Here is a 15,454-nt window from a genome sequence, read left to right on the forward strand (position 1 = left end):
GCTTGTATCATGACAGTCACCTTTGCGTCGAATCCGGGGAGTAACTTCGGTACATCCTCATAGCACTCAGACTAGGTCACCTATAGGAGGCTACCGGCGTGACTGGGCTATTCAAATCGGAAGTCAAGGATTGCTGTCATGTTATGCTCAACCTCCAGCTCCAAGTAGTGCCGACTACCAGCCAGCCGAAACATGAATCCCAAGTTGAGAGGTGACATCCTGCAGACCGAGAGAAGACTTTTCCCATTAAGCTCGAGTACCGTTCCCTGGCCCAGGTGTTGTTATCTTCCTCTGTCTGATGGGTATCACCACGGACAGTGCCATGTTTGCAAAGCATTCTTAGCAGCAGGAGGCGCGGTGGTCGCCTTTCTCTAATTATCTATTCTCTTCGGCCTACAATTTCGGTATCAATGGCATTTTTGGTTTGTACATTGCTGAGACTCTTTCCATTCCACCTTCGTATGCGAGGTCAGGCTTTCTTCATCTCTACCTATGCGGTCCCCATTGGACTGGAAGTTCTACCTGATCTTCCTTCCACGGGTTGCCATTGGTTTCATCGTCGTCTACTTCGTTTCCAGAAACCAAAGGCTACGCTCTCGAAGAAATTGCGCGCCTTTTTGATGGAGAAAACACAGTTCCCTCAGTAGGTCCCTTATTTTTCCACGCAAGTTATATGAGGGCTTGTGCAGATATTCGAGATTTTCTCTAGCTAGCAGTCATACAACTTCTATCTCCAACACTACAGATATTGTGAGCAACTTCTAACAACTTCTACGCAGTGATGAAAAGTACATAGACTCATTGGACAGAGTACTTTCTATGTTCAAGAAAAAAAAGGCACAGAGAAGATAGCACAAATATCTTGCTTCTAAACCGAAGCTCTGACCCTCGTTCTTTTGCGGTCGCTGCTTGCTCGGAGATCGACCATAACACCGCAGGATCGACGTGACGGAGACCGACCATGACGCCTAAATCCGAGTCTCAGATCCCCGATATAGATCCGAATGCCACGATCTCCGGAGCTCGACTATCCGCTAAGCTTCCCATGAAGCGGGATCTGACGCACATTAGAACGAGATTAATGTCAGACATAGCGAATCCTACCAAGGGGCATATGCTTATACGCGTATACGCCTATGGATGCCAAGAGTCATATGTTGCCAGCGTCTGATCTTAAGGCCCCCAACTTTTCATATGCTCAGCCCCGAGGATATGGTTGGCGCCCCCCCCCCCCCCGGGAATATGGAAGGAGACCTCACGAAGCTAACAGGCGAGGCTCGTATAGCCCAGCATATAAAGGGAGCCTATTCTCCTTACCTTGGGGGTTTATTCATTGACGCAACACTACAACCAATCAGTACTACTGGCTACTCCGAGCATTATCCATTATGTCTGACATGAAACCAACATCCTCGGCTCTGGAAGACTTCTTCCAAGCCAACTCGATAAAATATGTCCTTCAATCCTCAGCTGAATATGCCCAAGCCCGTACAGTCTTCAACGCAAGCCGCCCCGACAACCCTCTTGCAGTGGTGTATCCCCAAACCGCGGGCGAGATATCGACCTTGATAAAATATGCCCAAGCCAATTCGATCCCCTTCACCCTCCGCACCGGAGGTCACAATCTTGAAGGCCGAACTCTAGTCGAGGATGCCCTCGTAATCGATCTCCGAGCGCTAAACAAGGTCTCCATCTCCGAGGACCGACAATCAGCCACTATTCAAGGCGGAACTCTCCAAGGAGAAGTAGGCAGCCACCTCTGGGCCGAAGGGCTCGGTACACCCCTCGGCTCGGTCCCATCCGTTGGCTACGTCGGCTGGGCCACGTACGGCGGATACGGAGCCTTTTCCTCGCATTGGGGTCTCGGCGTGGACCAGATCTTAGGCGCGACGGTCATGAACCCGGACGGGGAAATTGTCACAGCAGATGAGACCATTTTGCAGGGGATCCGCGGCGCCGGGGGTCTCTTTGGCGTTATTCTCGATCTTACGGTCCAGGTCTACCCCCTGAGCAATCTCCTCGCCGGGGCCATCTTCTTCGATCCCAGCGATATAGAAAAGACCTTTGTCGACTTCAACGCTGCTTACCAGTCACTTCTTGATACTGAGGGGTTGCCACCACAACTGACATTACAACAAATGGCCGTCAACGCCCCACCGGGGCGTATGTTTGGCGTGGGGTTTGTTTGGAGTGGAGCTGATATGGCGGAGGGCCAGCGGTGGAAGGAAAAGATTGCGGGCTTGGCGCCTCTGATGATGAACACCGTTGCTCCTATGGCTATGCCGGACTGGTTTGCTGGCAATGGGCGCATGATTCCTGAGAGAGTGTTTGGGTTCGGCAACTTTACACACAGTGTGCATTCGATCTCGCCGGCTGTGGCTGGAATTATTGGCCGGCGTTTGCGGGACATGCCGCAGAATCCGGAGTGTATGCTGTCTGTTCACCAGTTGAGGGGGCCTTCCACTAAGCCCCAGGATCGGGCTTCGGTTTTTGTTGCTCGGGAGCCGCATTTCATGTTGGAGATTCTGGGATTCTCCTCGGCTGATGAGCAAAAGCTGGACGGGGAAACTTGGGCGAAGGGCATTCTTCGTGAGATCGAGACCGTCGAACCGGGGAATCTGTTGGCTACGCCTTATATTTCCTTGTTTAATACTCAGGGCAAGCAGGCGGAGGAGGTACTTGAGAAGCTCTATGGGCCAATGTCGACTGTCGTGAGGGATCTCAAGCATGGCTTTGATCGAGACAATGTGTTTAATTTGACCGTACCGGCGCTGCAATGATCAGGTTCGGTGGTATATTCGGGACGTAAGAGACATGGCTACCTGTTTCTCATTTTGTTATCGAAACTGACAACGCGAAGCGTCTAACTTTTCATGCTACATATGTACAAACAGGCTGCATCATCAGTTCTCTCTAGTGCATTGGCTGAATGAAAGTGGTTTTGAACAAGGCTATGATTTCTGGAATCGAGAAGGACAAAATACTTTTAATTGGCTGCATCAAATAAAGTTGACGATCCTTGGCCGACTCTTACACCGACTTACCCTCATTGACCACGAGTACGCTGTACTCTCCCATCTTTAGCTTGATATCTACAGGATTACAAATGCTGTTCATAGTCAGAATTAACATAGTTGCCTTTTCCATTCCGCCAGCCCCCTAATAACAAGTGAAAATATGCGCAACAGACAAGCACAAAAGCAACAAAGTACCAAAAACCTCCTGTCTCAGCCATAAAAGAACGACACGCACACCGTGACACAAAGAACCCTCGACCCTCCCAAAAAAAAAAAAGAAAAGAAAACGATCACCACGACGTGACCTTGTACCCCCATTGAAAGCCAGATCGACATGGTTCCAGCCACCAGCAACAGCCCCAAATGCACAACTCTGCAGAAGAGCGTAGATCACCACCAAGCTACACCTCAAACCCGCAAACAAACCCCCAAGAGAGAAGCATCCAATCTGCAAAGAATAGCAAGTTGGGTACCGGTGCATGTGACCAAGACCTAGCCCCCATTCTGTGTCTCTTCCCCCCCCCCCAGTTCCCATTCCACGCTATCCAGACCGAGCAGGACGCGGTCGTCTGATAGGGTCATTCTCGCTCTCCTATGAGGGGGAGTTGCATGAAGCAAAGTGCATGGTACAGCATGTGATTGTAGACTGTGGTTATTTAACGATGTATCGCGTGCTCGTGTCCTTTCTGTTCGTTTTCTTCTCGCTCTTCTACAGCTTGCTCTTGACCTTGCCTGTGGTCCACGATTGATATCCATATCCAGCTTCAATACTGCAAATACCAATAAGCAGTTCTGTCTCATCTGATCATCCACTGCTCTCTTTAATGCCCCTCCACCCCCAAACCCCCACATCACCATCACCATCACCATCACCATCACCATCACCATCACCATCACCATCACCATCACCATCATCCACCTGAGCGCTTCCTGCCATGATGCAATCTACACCCTCTCCAATTCCCCAGACAAATAACGGCTGGCTCCAAAATGTCCTAGCGTCCATTGGGAACCTCTTCCAAGGTCCAAATTCCCACATTGAGTCTGAATCTGAGTCTGATGCTGTCTCGGGCTGGGTTGGGACGAGGAGGGGTGGACGGTGTAGGTCTGTTGGGGAGGCTCATTGAGACTAGCGGTTATGGATATGGGCTTGGCTTTGATTTGACTAGGCCTTCGACATCGACTTTTGTCCCGATTTCGCCTTCGCATTCGAGTGCTATCCTTGGACCTGGGGGTGGAAGCTCTTGTGTTGGAGCGAGGGGTGGTTCTCGGGCTGGTGGGCTGATGAATCGATTCAGATTGCATTGCGGTTTTGTATTTCGACGTTCGACTCGTTTACTCGTTTACTGGTTTCTTTTGATGATTTCGCCAGGCGCTAGCTGATTATTGTGTTTTTGATGTTTTTTCGGGGTTTACTTGCTTTCTTTCATGAGGATATTGGTACTGGATTACCATTCTGTCTTCATCTAATCTGGTTCACCTGGAGTTTACTATGACAAGCTATGTTTCCGGAGTGTGCTAGGTAGGACAATAAAACTGGATACTCAGATCGTGAGAATAGTCAAATAGTTTGGTATAGATACATAGCAATTAGACACCCCATCATACAAGTGTATGCATACAATAAAAGTACAAAAGCCCGACACAGCCGGGACAATGCTCAAAAACAGGGTAAGAAGTATACAATCGAGAGGCAGCATTCAGCCGTTTAAGCGTCAACACGAGTTGGGATCTTGACTGTGCCACGAGTACGGTCCTCGTGCGGGACACCGTAGCGACGACCAACAGCCCAAGGAGCACGGCCATTGGCACCAGTGGTCTCCTTGGTGAACTTGGTGTCCTGAATGCGGTAATCGAAGCGCGAGTCGGCAGGAGACACAGTCTTCTGGCTAGCCTCGCGATGTTCCTGGGCGCGCTGGCGGGCCTCCTGCTCGAGGGCTTCCTGGCGAGCGAGACGGTCAGAGTGGCGTCGCTGAACAGTGAGACGCTCGTTGGGGTGTGCGAGGCGGTCGCGTTCGAGACCGATCATGTGTGGGTGTGGGATACGGGCGTCGGCGGGCTGAAGGATCTGGCGGGCCTTTTCGCCCTTGCCGATCCAGCCGATTGACTTGGGGTCTTCGATCACTTTCTGGGCTAGGTCGTAGGGGTGTTGGATCTCAGCGGCTTCTTCATTGGTCATGGCTGGGGCGCCGGAGAAGACACGACCGGCTTCAACTCGGTTAAAGGAACGCGATTCAGGGACTGGGTAGAAGATTTGCGATCCTGTTAAAGGGTGGGCGGGAAGGTCGTTAATTGACTCGTGGTACGTTTGGCGCTCGCCTCTGTCGGCGAGGGGGGTTACGGGGACCATTTCGTGGACTGCCCGTGCGTATGGAAGTGCGAGAGGTTTGCCCTGATTGAATTTGTCAGTTATGCGTTCAGGCCAATTGTGACAGATATCCAAAAGTGTGTTGTAGCGCAATTCAGTTCAAAAAGTAAGGTGTAACCATGTTGGTGTCTTCAAGACTAATCGAATTTTTTTTTGACTCATCATATGCGAGAGGGAGGGAAAGTCCAAAAAAAAGAGAGGAATAGAAGAACAAGATTCTTACCTGTGAGCGTTGCCTCTTCTCCAATTCCACCAATCTCACGACGGCAGCGATTCGCTTCATATCAATTCCAAGCTCCACGCTGACAGCACGAAGACTCTGCTTCTTGGTAACGACACGTTTATAAATTTCTTCGCGGAGATCCTCGCTGAGAATACTCTCACTGACGAAGTTGGGGTTGTTAGGGAATGGCCGATTTGAATCATCGGGGCCACCCTGTTTTAACCGGGACAGATAGTTGGTCTCTCCAGGAACATGGTTTTTCAGTCCAGCACCGGCGGTGCTAAGCCATTCGAACATCTGCCGACGAAGCTTCGTTTGAGAAGCCGTCGTGGCAGAGAACTGACGGAGGCATTGTGAAGAGGATGAAGGGAGGGAGGAGGTTGTGGAGGATGTGGAGGTGAGGTAGGGGAGGAGGGTGTTGGACACACGCCCGGTCTGTACCCGGGGTGGCATCTTGAAGGAATTGAGAAAAATAAAGGGAGATATGAAAAGGGGAATCAAGGAAGAGAATAGGAAACGCTGTTAAACAAAAAAGGAAACACTGTTGCAATTGAATGCAATTGGCAGATGGGAAGTCGGACAGCACCGGGAGTGTTTGGTGAGAAGAAACTTTTCGGTAGTGTTATCACGTGATCATATCTCCACGCGAAGCTCCGATCACCAGACTACTGGACATGTCTGTACGCGAGTGATTATAATCCTACTGTGAATATTGTTGATCATTGCTGGAACAAGTTCATTGTATGAAGTACATCAAAGCCAATGCATCAGTATCATACCACCAAGCAAGACGGGTAAATAAACATAGACAACGCGACTGCCCATCTTCATATCCCGCAAAGAGCATAGACCAAGAGCGAATGACTGTGCAAGAGCCGTCAAGAGTGCATCAAACATCAACATCAACGTGAGCAAGACATCCACCGCTAAAAGAGAAATTGCAAAGAAATATCAAAACCAACGCCGGGGACAATATGTAGTCAGCGTAAAGCCGATGTCATGTCCTTCCATAGCTCATGCCATTTGAGTAGAGAGATATTAGAAAGAGAAGCTAAAGAAAGCCACATAAGACCCTTCTTTTTCATACTTGGGTAGAAATAGACACACGCATTGCAGGGTAAATCAGCAAAATCCATTCCGATCCTCGCACGACGATGCATCGAAAAGATCCAGAGATAGATGAAAACAGAACAGGGGGAATCACGTCAAATAAAATAGATAATAGCTCGGGGGGATCCTGGTCAGACAGATCCAACCCAAGATGAGCGAGATAAAGACAAACTCAGCAAGAAAACTAGGGTATGGTGTGGACGAAACGAAAGTGGCAGAAACAAATGCGCTACTCGAGCGCCTCGCACCGACCAAATAAGAATACAAGTGTGGCAATGACCTGAAATGCAATCCTCCCAATGAAATGAAGACAAATAAGGAATGTAAGAGCGCCCGGGTTCCCATGCAATAAGAAGCAAAAGCCAGAAAAGGGGGGGAAATCAAGAAAAAGAAGAAGAAATCAGAAAGCAAATCCGTAACAATACTCCCGAGAGTTATGCAGCCGCCGAATGCTGATCTAGCTCACGAAATGAAAGGAATCACCAATGCGCCAGATACCCCAATTCGTTCAAACATGCCGGACATTATCTCAATATAATGCTTGGTCTTAACGACCCATCATGTAATCGGGGTAGAAGGAATTATAGCCGTTCAGATTCGGCCCGTTGTTGCCGCCGGCGCTCCCAGGAGGAGGTGGGGACATCATCATAGAATTGCCACCGTTTCGGATTCCCAGGCCCGAGTTGGGATTATATGAACCGTTGCTCATCAGGCCAGCATGTGGGTTGGGGGCGTGCATGTTGTTTCCATTGCGCATGGGCGTGGGTAAGGCCATGCCGAGGCCCGGAGGTGCCGCAAGGCCAGGGGGAGGTCCATTGACAGCGGAAAACATGTTGTTGTGCATGCCACCTAGGCTACTGCCTCCGGAGGATGCGCCCTGTCCAGAGATTGAGTTGGAAGAGCTCATGCTGCCGGGCTGACCGGAGCGCACACCCAAGGGATTCTTGGAGAAACTGAGACGAATGCCGGTCTTGACGCTGTTTGACAGCTTGTAACCGTACAGCTCATTGAGTGCCTTGCTGGCCATGGCGACCTCGTCGAATTCAACGAAGCACATGGGACCATTCTGCTTGTTTCTGAAACAAAGTCGCTTGTATCCACGTTGCTTAGAAAAGAGCGCCTTGAGCTCTTCCTCCGAAGTGTCCGGTGGCAAGTTGCCCACGTACAATGTGTTGCAAGGAGGGTTCAAATCATTAGGGTTGGCAGCAGGAAGGCTGTGTCGCGGTGTGTGCTGGGCACTGTATGGGAAACCATGGCCTTGGTTCGGGTAGGCGGATGCTGGCGCTCCACCGCCCATGCGCTGTCCCACTCCTCCGGAGTAATTCGGCAGAGGAGGAGAGGACATGTTGGTTGAGAGAGACAGGTTGGCAAAGCGACCGGTTGGAATTTGGGGGTTGGTAGAACGGCGGGGAGGACCAGCGGAGTGTCCATTCTCCGCGTAACCCACTGGATCCTTCAACAACTCCCCAGTCTCCTCGTCCGGATCCTCATCGATCATAGACTTCCCGGTTATACGAGGGAGCTTATCGATGCCGTTTCCGATCGGAGAATGTGGGGAGAAGAGGCTATGCATGCGCGAGCCCGATTCCGAGGTTTGGGGAAGCCCCTCACCGATGACTTGGTTGGGGTTCGCGGCCGAGATTCTCTCCAAACTCTGGAAAGTGTTGTTGAAACGCGAAGATTGACGCGCCAGGGGTCCATTTGAGGGAACACCCCCCAGCAATGCACGGCTCGCGGTGTGATCGATCGTATTGCGACGCGCGTTTGACATGGCGGATCCCATGGGACCACCCGGGTACATCTCAACAATCATGTTGGCGTCGTTCTTGGAGTTGGGTTTGCCGTCAAGCAAGGCTCTGGCTTCCTCGGCGGCGGGCAGAGTGTGGAATCGCGCGATCGCGGTTAAGAAGCCGTCATCCTCCGGCAGATCCAGGGTCACAAAGTCGGCATCCACTAGTTCCTTGGCAAACAGGAGCATGCTGCGCAAGGCTTCGCGACTAGTGTTTCGTGGCAGTTTGCGCATCAAAATCGCGCCTCCACTACGACCCAGGCCGTTCAGGCCCTGGAGGTTACGGTCGGTATCGCCCAGGCGCATGTTGTTATCGAACGAAGCCGAGGTACCGATCGGGGAGAAAGGGTAGGAGAAGGAGTTGTTCAGAGAGGGCGCTTGCGACGCATTCGGGCTATACACGTCGGTCGACATCGCATGCTGAGCCGTCGAGGGCGCCGAAGAGAGAGACTGCTGTGGGGGCGATGAACCAGACGACACGGACTCTGTCAGCTGCGTGGTTCCAAAAGAGCCTGGACTCGTACGAGTGGACTGGTTAGAGCTACCGCTCATCCCTCCACGAGTATTGAAGTTTCGAATTTTTCGCCTTTGTCGCGACCCCGGGTGAGATAGATCAGGGATCGGGGGGTGTCGCGAGTCGGAAATGTCGCGATGAGGTGCGCAAGATGATGCGATCAGAAATGATGCAAAGGGATCGAAGAATCAGATCGAGAATTGTAATGCGACGGGCGACAGAGAATAAAGATGGATGGAGAATGCAAGAGGGGGAGGGCAGGGGGGAGGAAGAGAAGGGGGGGAGAGAAAAGAGTCCGGAACGGTCGAGTTCAGTCCACAAGTGCCAGATCCATGGATCTGCTCTCACGACGCGACTCATTGAGGAACAGGTATGTGACACAGGTGGTACATGGGGTAGTATGGGGATCTCCATACTGTAGGAAGTACCTCAGAGTATATGACAGTACATCGTTACCGTTTTACACTGTGACCCTGGAACCTGTCCGCTTGCAGAGATCCAAGTGCGTGCCCATAATACATTCTTTCTGACTAACTTGCTTGACTTCGTACATTGACAGACTGTGTGGTGGACCTTACGATCTCTTCTAGATGCATGTTTGAATGTTCCATGTGGCTCGGCTGTTGGGGCTCCATTCACAAGATACCATACAGGGGTGTGTCTACCGGGAACCAAAGGTAGTCAACCTCTATATCCTATGTCCCGGTCTATAGTGCAGCCTATTGACAAGTCTAAGTGAAGCTTATACTCACTTAGCAAAGACTTCAATAAACTTGCATATCCCGTTCAACCAGAATCTACAAGTCAGGTCCAAAGAAAGTCAAATGTCGACGATCCTCCACAATGGACCAATTGCCACGGGGTGAACCCTGGCAACACATGGGATTGGCTGCCACGGGGAAATGACTCGACCTTATCGAGGGGGCGCTCAAGAGTATGGTTGGGCCGTGGAGAGAAGACATCGCTTGGCTGATCTTAGTGCCTGGAGCGGTCATAAGCGCGTCAACATAGGGAATGTCTTGAGGGCTTAAATACCGCACTTTAAACCTTGGTCTACGCGTAACCTGATGCTTAATGAGTCTAGTCACTACAAGATACCTAAATAGGTATTAGGTAGACACCAGGGTGGTGCCTAGTTCATGCACCTAAGTTGGTATCTACCCGAGGTACAGACAGCCTACAGCGTGCATGTTTACCACATTCCTGACACTCAAGTCGTAGATAATCATGCCCTTTCCAGAGCCAACGCAGCTAGGCTGCCATAATATACAGAGATGTTCCCAGGCAACTCAATAAACGCCGAAAATGCCAACACAAATCAAACAGACGGCCTTCTCACCACCAGTCCCCTGAGTCCTCCCAGGGAAGGCTTTCCCCAATCCAAGCGGCCCCGTCAGCCGAAGCCCTTGGAGTCAGAGTGACTGTGGTACGCAGTCACCGCCTTAAAAGTCACACACAAGTCGATGATCACGCCTTGTGGAAGGTCGTGGGTTTAGGAACCACGAGGCCACCCTATAGACACATTCAGTTAGCACCAACACTTCAGCATGATAGCGTGAACGGGTAGAGCGGTACGCTCTGAGAACGATACTCATCATCCTCAAATACCTGTCACCGCTTTGAAAGAGTGGAATTTGGCTTACCATGCCCAACAGCTTCCACACGGGATCACTGGGCTGCGCACCAACACCGAGCCAGTACTGTGCGCGCGAGCGATCGAGGGCTACCTCCTTGTATGGGCGAGCATTGGCGTTCTCATTGTACAGGTTCGTGGGACGCTTCGGGATGGGGTTGTAGGTGCCGATGACTTCGAGGGGCTTGGCGCCACGGGCGGAGCTATTCAAATAAGAGTCAATTGAATTTCTTAACGGGATGCTCAATGATATTCCATCTGGCGATGTTGCAGTCTTGCGTTGGCGACGTGGATCGGGAGACTCGGCCGTTGACAAGGGAGAATATAGGCACGTACCGGGCTTGTGCGACGACAATGTTGTAGAAGGGGTTGTGCTTGTTGCCAAAGCGGGCAAGTCTGATCCGGAGAACCATTTTGGATGTGTGATCTGCAATTAATGATGGCGCGAAACAGGTCTGTTGGTCGCGATGCCCTCCGCAAAAGTTCTGGGTGTTCCGGCGGAATAGTTGTTCCGGGTTTGCCCATTGGGGATTAGCGTAGTGATGTAATGTGAGAACCTGTAGATCGACTTTATGAGGTGATGCATGACTTCTTTCTTTCTCTTTGTTTCGCTCGATTGATCTTAACACAGACTCTCTTGCTACCATAATTGTATGTTCCGCTCTACATTCAAGCGGATCTGTCTTCCTGCTCCCATTCGGCGCTACAGTAAATCAGCAACAATGTCGTTGAAGGTAGAGTCATTTGATAGACCTGCAATCAGGATACATGAGCTCATGCTTATGTCTTCAATCAGGCAATCTCCTCTAAGGATGCCGCTGCCCTAGACAAAGATTTGATGGAGGTTGGCGGCTGGTCCCTTGACCAATTGATGGAGCTAGCAGGACTCTCTGTCGCGCAAGCCGGTAAGCTCCAACAAGCCCAACCCACACCAATGAAGTATTAATATATGAGGAAATAGTATGGAAAGTCCACCCTCTAAGCGCAGGTAAAAATATCCTAGTTGTCTGCGGACCAGGTAACAACGGTAAGACCACGTCTATACACCCCAAAACCCAATATCAAGTCCATGATCTAACAAACACCCCACAGGAGGAGATGGCCTTGTAGCAGCCCGTCACCTAGCACACTTTGGCTACAAACCATCAGTATACTACCCAAAACAAGGCAAAAACGAACTCTACCAAGTACGTCTAACCCACTTCAGCCGTATCATACATCAACCCCCAAACCCCAATCTAACATGCAATCCAGCGCCTTCGAATCCAACTCGAAAACCTCTCCGTTCAATTCATAACCGACTTCCCAACAGCCCTGCAAGGAACAGATTTCCTAGTGGACTCAATCTTCGGCTTCTCCTTCGGCGGACCACTTCGCGATCCATTCGGCGAGATAGTCTCACAAATCGAATCAGCCAATGTGCCCGTGCTCAGTGTTGACGCGCCCAGCTCATGGGATATTCAAAGCGGGCCACCGAAGGAAGGACCCGGTGCGAGATTCATGCCTAGTTCGCTGATTAGTTTGACGGCGCCAAAGCCTTGTGTGCAATTTTATAAGGGACGGCATTTTATTGGAGGTAGGTTTTTGACGAAGGGTATTGCCGATAGGTATGGGCTTGATTTGCCTGCTTACGAGGGTGTTGAGCAGGTTTTGGAGGTTGGGGTTGATGCTGAGGGGAAGCTGTGAGTTCCACCAGGGCAGTCGTTGTGGGTAGTTAGTAGGGTGTAGAGAGGACTACTATTGAAGTGGAACGATATGAAATGAAATGTGATAATTGAGTTCCTGGGGAATTGCGTTGTCGTCGTTAGGAAGTAATGTATCTCTTATCTATGCACACATGCGCTGGATGCTGAATGCTTGTAAAGTACCCGGCTCTCAGAGTGTTTCCCGAATCTCGCCAATAATACCCTTGATGCGGGGCTCCCTGCCTGGGCCGGATGCTGAAAGTCTGGCGAGCACACCTTCAATTTCATAGACTTCCTTGGCGGCAGTCTTGACTTCTTCGCCGAGAGCGGCAACAAGTGTGCCAAGAGAAACAAGTGCTCGGTAGACTGCTTCAGAATCCTTCTCTCCGTTGAAGATCTTGTTGAGTTCCTCGAGAAGGACGAGACCCCGTTCAGCGGATTCTGGGGTTTGACTCCTGCCCTCGGAAACAAGGTAAACCGCAAAGTTGATATACAGCGTCGTGATGGCGATGATGAGGTTACGGTTTGGTGAAGCTCCGCTGTTAGCCAGAGCCGACTTCACTCCAGCCAGGATCTGGTCGAAGGAGCTCATGGCCAGTTCGCGGCCAGCGGGGGTCTCGAACAAGTTTGCAAATGTACGCATGGAAAGCATGGCATTGTTGACATTAAGAGGAGATTCGAAGACACCGCTAGAGATGACGCCTGACACAACATTCTCGTCCGCGTACTCGGCCGTTGCTGTAAGTGGTGAGGCGGCTGCTAGGAGGCGGAGAATATCGAGACCAGGGAGTCGGTTGGCGGCAGGCCAGGAAGTGACAATCTTGAGAATTAATGGTATGCCAGATTCAACCTCGGGCGAGTCTTTGAGCTGCTGAGTTGATTCCATTTGACCGCACATGGCGACAACGGTTTCCACCTCCGAAGGGCTCAAGGCCGCATCCTTTGATCCATCTGAAACTAATTTTTCATTCAACTCCTGCAACTTCTTCGTAATTACTTTGAGGTTTGCTGAGCGGATCGAGAGGAAAGTCTTCTGCGGGAGCACCTTGGGCCGCGGGTCGGGAGCAGGGGGTTGTGACTCTTCAGCAGCTGATGCGTCACCAGGGCGGTATCGCCGGTCCGATCCCCAAGGATCGGAGCCTTCTGGTTCCTGGGCTGATTGTCCAATCGTGGCGCCTTGGGTGTTCTGAGTGATGAAGTTCGCAACCTGGTCGAGGTAGGTCATAGGAAGCTCGTTATCTCCAATAAACTTGGTGGCAGCCTCGTATGGGTTCTGCGAGGCGTTGTATGGTAGCTTTAATGGAGGCTTGCCATCCTCAATGTCGACATCAAAGACGTAGTCATAATCCTGTCCATGGTATTCAGTCTTCCGGCCGCTGCTCCCAGCTGAGTCCACCACCGTTCCAACGGCAATCCACTCTCCAGATGCGGATGACCAGGTATGTGCGGTAACGCTGCCATCATTCTCTCGGATCATCTGAACTTGACCTTCTTTGGTGCCAGACTTTTCTTTAAGGAATTCTGGACCAGGTAGCTCTTCCTTATTGATTTGGCCAACCTGCTGCGCCGGAATAGATGACTCCTTAACAGCCTGGTCAAAGAGATCCACAGCCTCCGGGGCTGCCTGGCGGTCTGGGCTTCGGCTGAAAACACGGGCGATGCGGTCACTAGCACCAGTGACGATATCGCCTGTCTCACTGCAAGCTGCAACACTCCACACCGAGATCGCAGGGTGGGTGATGGTTTGCACACATTGAGTTCCACTCCAAATCTTTACAGTACGATCTTCACTTGAGCTGACCAGTTCACCAGATGGGAGCGCAGCAAGCGAGTAAATGAAGCTCTCATGACCATGAAGAGATGCGACGAGTTGACCTTGAATTGTGTAGAGACGGATGATACCATCGTTGCTGGCCGATGCAAATTGGGCGCCTGTGGGGTTCGATGCGGGAAGCTTGCACAAGGCCCGCACGACGTCGTTGGAGTTCTGTACGCTTCCAAGAAGTGTTCCAGAGGTATTGAATATCCGTATCATTTTATCGGCGCAGCCTATGACAATGTCAGTGTGAGCGTCGCAAAAATATGCGTAAGAAGAATGTACCTGTGATGATTGTGTTGTTGTCGTAGGCCAACACAGCCCAGACGCTCGCCTCGTGTCCTTCCAGCACAGCTTCATTCTCCCATTTTCCAACCCTCCACAGACGTGCAGTTGAGTCCCAGCTTCCACTGACAATCCAGCTACCGTCCGGGGACACATCAAGAGCACAGACATTATGGCCGTGGCCTAGAAGCATGGCATCGGCGTTGTCCTCTGCGCCTTTGCCCGGCTGTCTGGCTTCAATTATTGAATCTTGTCCAGCAGATAGAACAAGGCCTTCGGGGTATTGCGATGTAGGAGGAACGTAGGCCAGGCTGTTGATGAAGGCTGTGCCATGTGCAGCGATCGTGTAGTCGTATGCGGGGGGAGGAGTCGCGACAAGCTTCCAGAGCCGAACTGTGGCATCTCGAGAAGCGGAAAGGACGACATTGGGGTTTGGGAAGACCACGGCGCGAACCTATAGCAGATCAAAAGAATGTCAGTACTCTGCGTGGATTGAATGCGCGATCAATTGCCGGGATCAGGAGCCTTACATCATCGCCGTGGCCCTCAAGGGTTGCCGAGAGCTTGAAGTCAGGCATACATGTAACTCGGGGAGGGGAGATGGGAAAGAAAGGAGAAACTCGAGTAAGAATTATCTGAGGATATCAACAGAATCTGTAGTTAACTAAGCTCCCCGTTGTTGTCCTTTAGTCGTTCTGGGGCGATCCCCGCCAAAGCATCATATCACGTGGGCGGTAGCGCCATAGGAACCTGCTAGAACGCCGAGCTTATCAACCTTGGAAGTTAGCATGAGATTAAAAATAGTGCATTTGTAGCCCTGTGTCTGCATAGATTGGTTCTAATTAGTGACTCATATGGCCTGAAGCTAGCTCCAAAGTCGTCAAGTAGCCTAACCCAGGGCCCATCGGCTCGAGTCCACTACGCCAGAACAGGAGGTTTGGCTGCTAATCCATGACCGTGCCCAATGCAAGTGAAGCAGCGGTGAAAGCAGCCCATCACGGTCGCATATCTAAT

The 15,454-nt window shown here is 51.1% G+C and overlaps 7 protein-coding genes across 7 annotated transcripts; 2 read left to right on the top strand and 5 right to left on the bottom strand.

Annotated features, from left to right (window-relative positions):
- Positions 1-1,388: 1,388 nt before the first annotated feature.
- On the top strand, positions 1,389-2,780 carry N7508_002065 (FAD-binding oxidoreductase; the record flags this gene model as incomplete). Its single annotated transcript, XM_058460131.1, has 1 exon — positions 1,389-2,780. One exon carries the CDS (start codon positions 1,389-1,391, stop codon positions 2,778-2,780), a length of 1,392 nt encoding a protein of 463 aa, XP_058323663.1.
- A 1,042-nt stretch (positions 2,781-3,822) lies between these two features.
- On the bottom strand, positions 3,823-4,056 carry N7508_002066 (uncharacterized protein; the record flags this gene model as incomplete). The annotated part of the gene is made up of 1 exon (XM_058460132.1): positions 3,823-4,056. The coding sequence occupies one exon, from the start codon at positions 4,054-4,056 to the stop codon at positions 3,823-3,825; it is 234 nt and encodes a 77-aa protein (XP_058323664.1).
- Positions 4,057-4,725: 669 nt separating this feature from the next.
- On the bottom strand, positions 4,726-6,061 carry N7508_002067 (mitochondrial 37S ribosomal protein mS45; the record flags this gene model as incomplete). The annotated part of the gene is made up of 2 exons (XM_058460133.1): positions 4,726-5,409; positions 5,609-6,061. The coding sequence occupies 2 exons, from the start codon at positions 6,059-6,061 to the stop codon at positions 4,726-4,728; spliced, it is 1,137 nt and encodes a 378-aa protein (XP_058323665.1).
- A 1,204-nt stretch (positions 6,062-7,265) lies between these two features.
- N7508_002068 (uncharacterized protein) lies at positions 7,266-9,059 on the bottom strand (the record flags this gene model as incomplete). Its single annotated transcript, XM_058460134.1, has 1 exon — positions 7,266-9,059. The coding sequence occupies one exon, from the start codon at positions 9,057-9,059 to the stop codon at positions 7,266-7,268; it is 1,794 nt and encodes a 597-aa protein (XP_058323666.1).
- A 1,429-nt stretch (positions 9,060-10,488) lies between these two features.
- On the bottom strand, positions 10,489-11,067 carry N7508_002069 (mitochondrial 37S ribosomal protein bS16m; the record flags this gene model as incomplete). The annotated part of the gene is made up of 3 exons (XM_058460135.1): positions 10,489-10,533; positions 10,665-10,857; positions 10,991-11,067. The coding sequence occupies 3 exons, from the start codon at positions 11,065-11,067 to the stop codon at positions 10,489-10,491; spliced, it is 315 nt and encodes a 104-aa protein (XP_058323667.1).
- A 240-nt stretch (positions 11,068-11,307) lies between these two features.
- N7508_002070 (NADHX epimerase) lies at positions 11,308-12,340 on the top strand (the record flags this gene model as incomplete). The annotated part of the gene is made up of 5 exons (XM_058460136.1): positions 11,308-11,388; positions 11,451-11,559; positions 11,616-11,681; positions 11,747-11,841; positions 11,909-12,340. The coding sequence occupies 5 exons, from the start codon at positions 11,308-11,310 to the stop codon at positions 12,338-12,340; spliced, it is 783 nt and encodes a 260-aa protein (XP_058323668.1).
- A 189-nt stretch (positions 12,341-12,529) lies between these two features.
- On the bottom strand, positions 12,530-15,018 carry N7508_002071 (WD repeat PLAP family protein; the record flags this gene model as incomplete). The annotated part of the gene is made up of 3 exons (XM_058460137.1): positions 12,530-14,388; positions 14,441-14,894; positions 14,971-15,018. The coding sequence occupies 3 exons, from the start codon at positions 15,016-15,018 to the stop codon at positions 12,530-12,532; spliced, it is 2,361 nt and encodes a 786-aa protein (XP_058323669.1).
- Between the last annotated feature and the right edge of the window lie 436 nt (positions 15,019-15,454).

The sequence above is a fragment of the Penicillium antarcticum genome (assembly GCF_028974205.1).
Source record: "Penicillium antarcticum strain IBT 31339 chromosome Unknown utg000002l_segment0_segment0, whole genome shotgun sequence".
Classification (NCBI taxonomy): domain Eukaryota; kingdom Fungi; phylum Ascomycota; class Eurotiomycetes; order Eurotiales; family Aspergillaceae; genus Penicillium; species Penicillium antarcticum.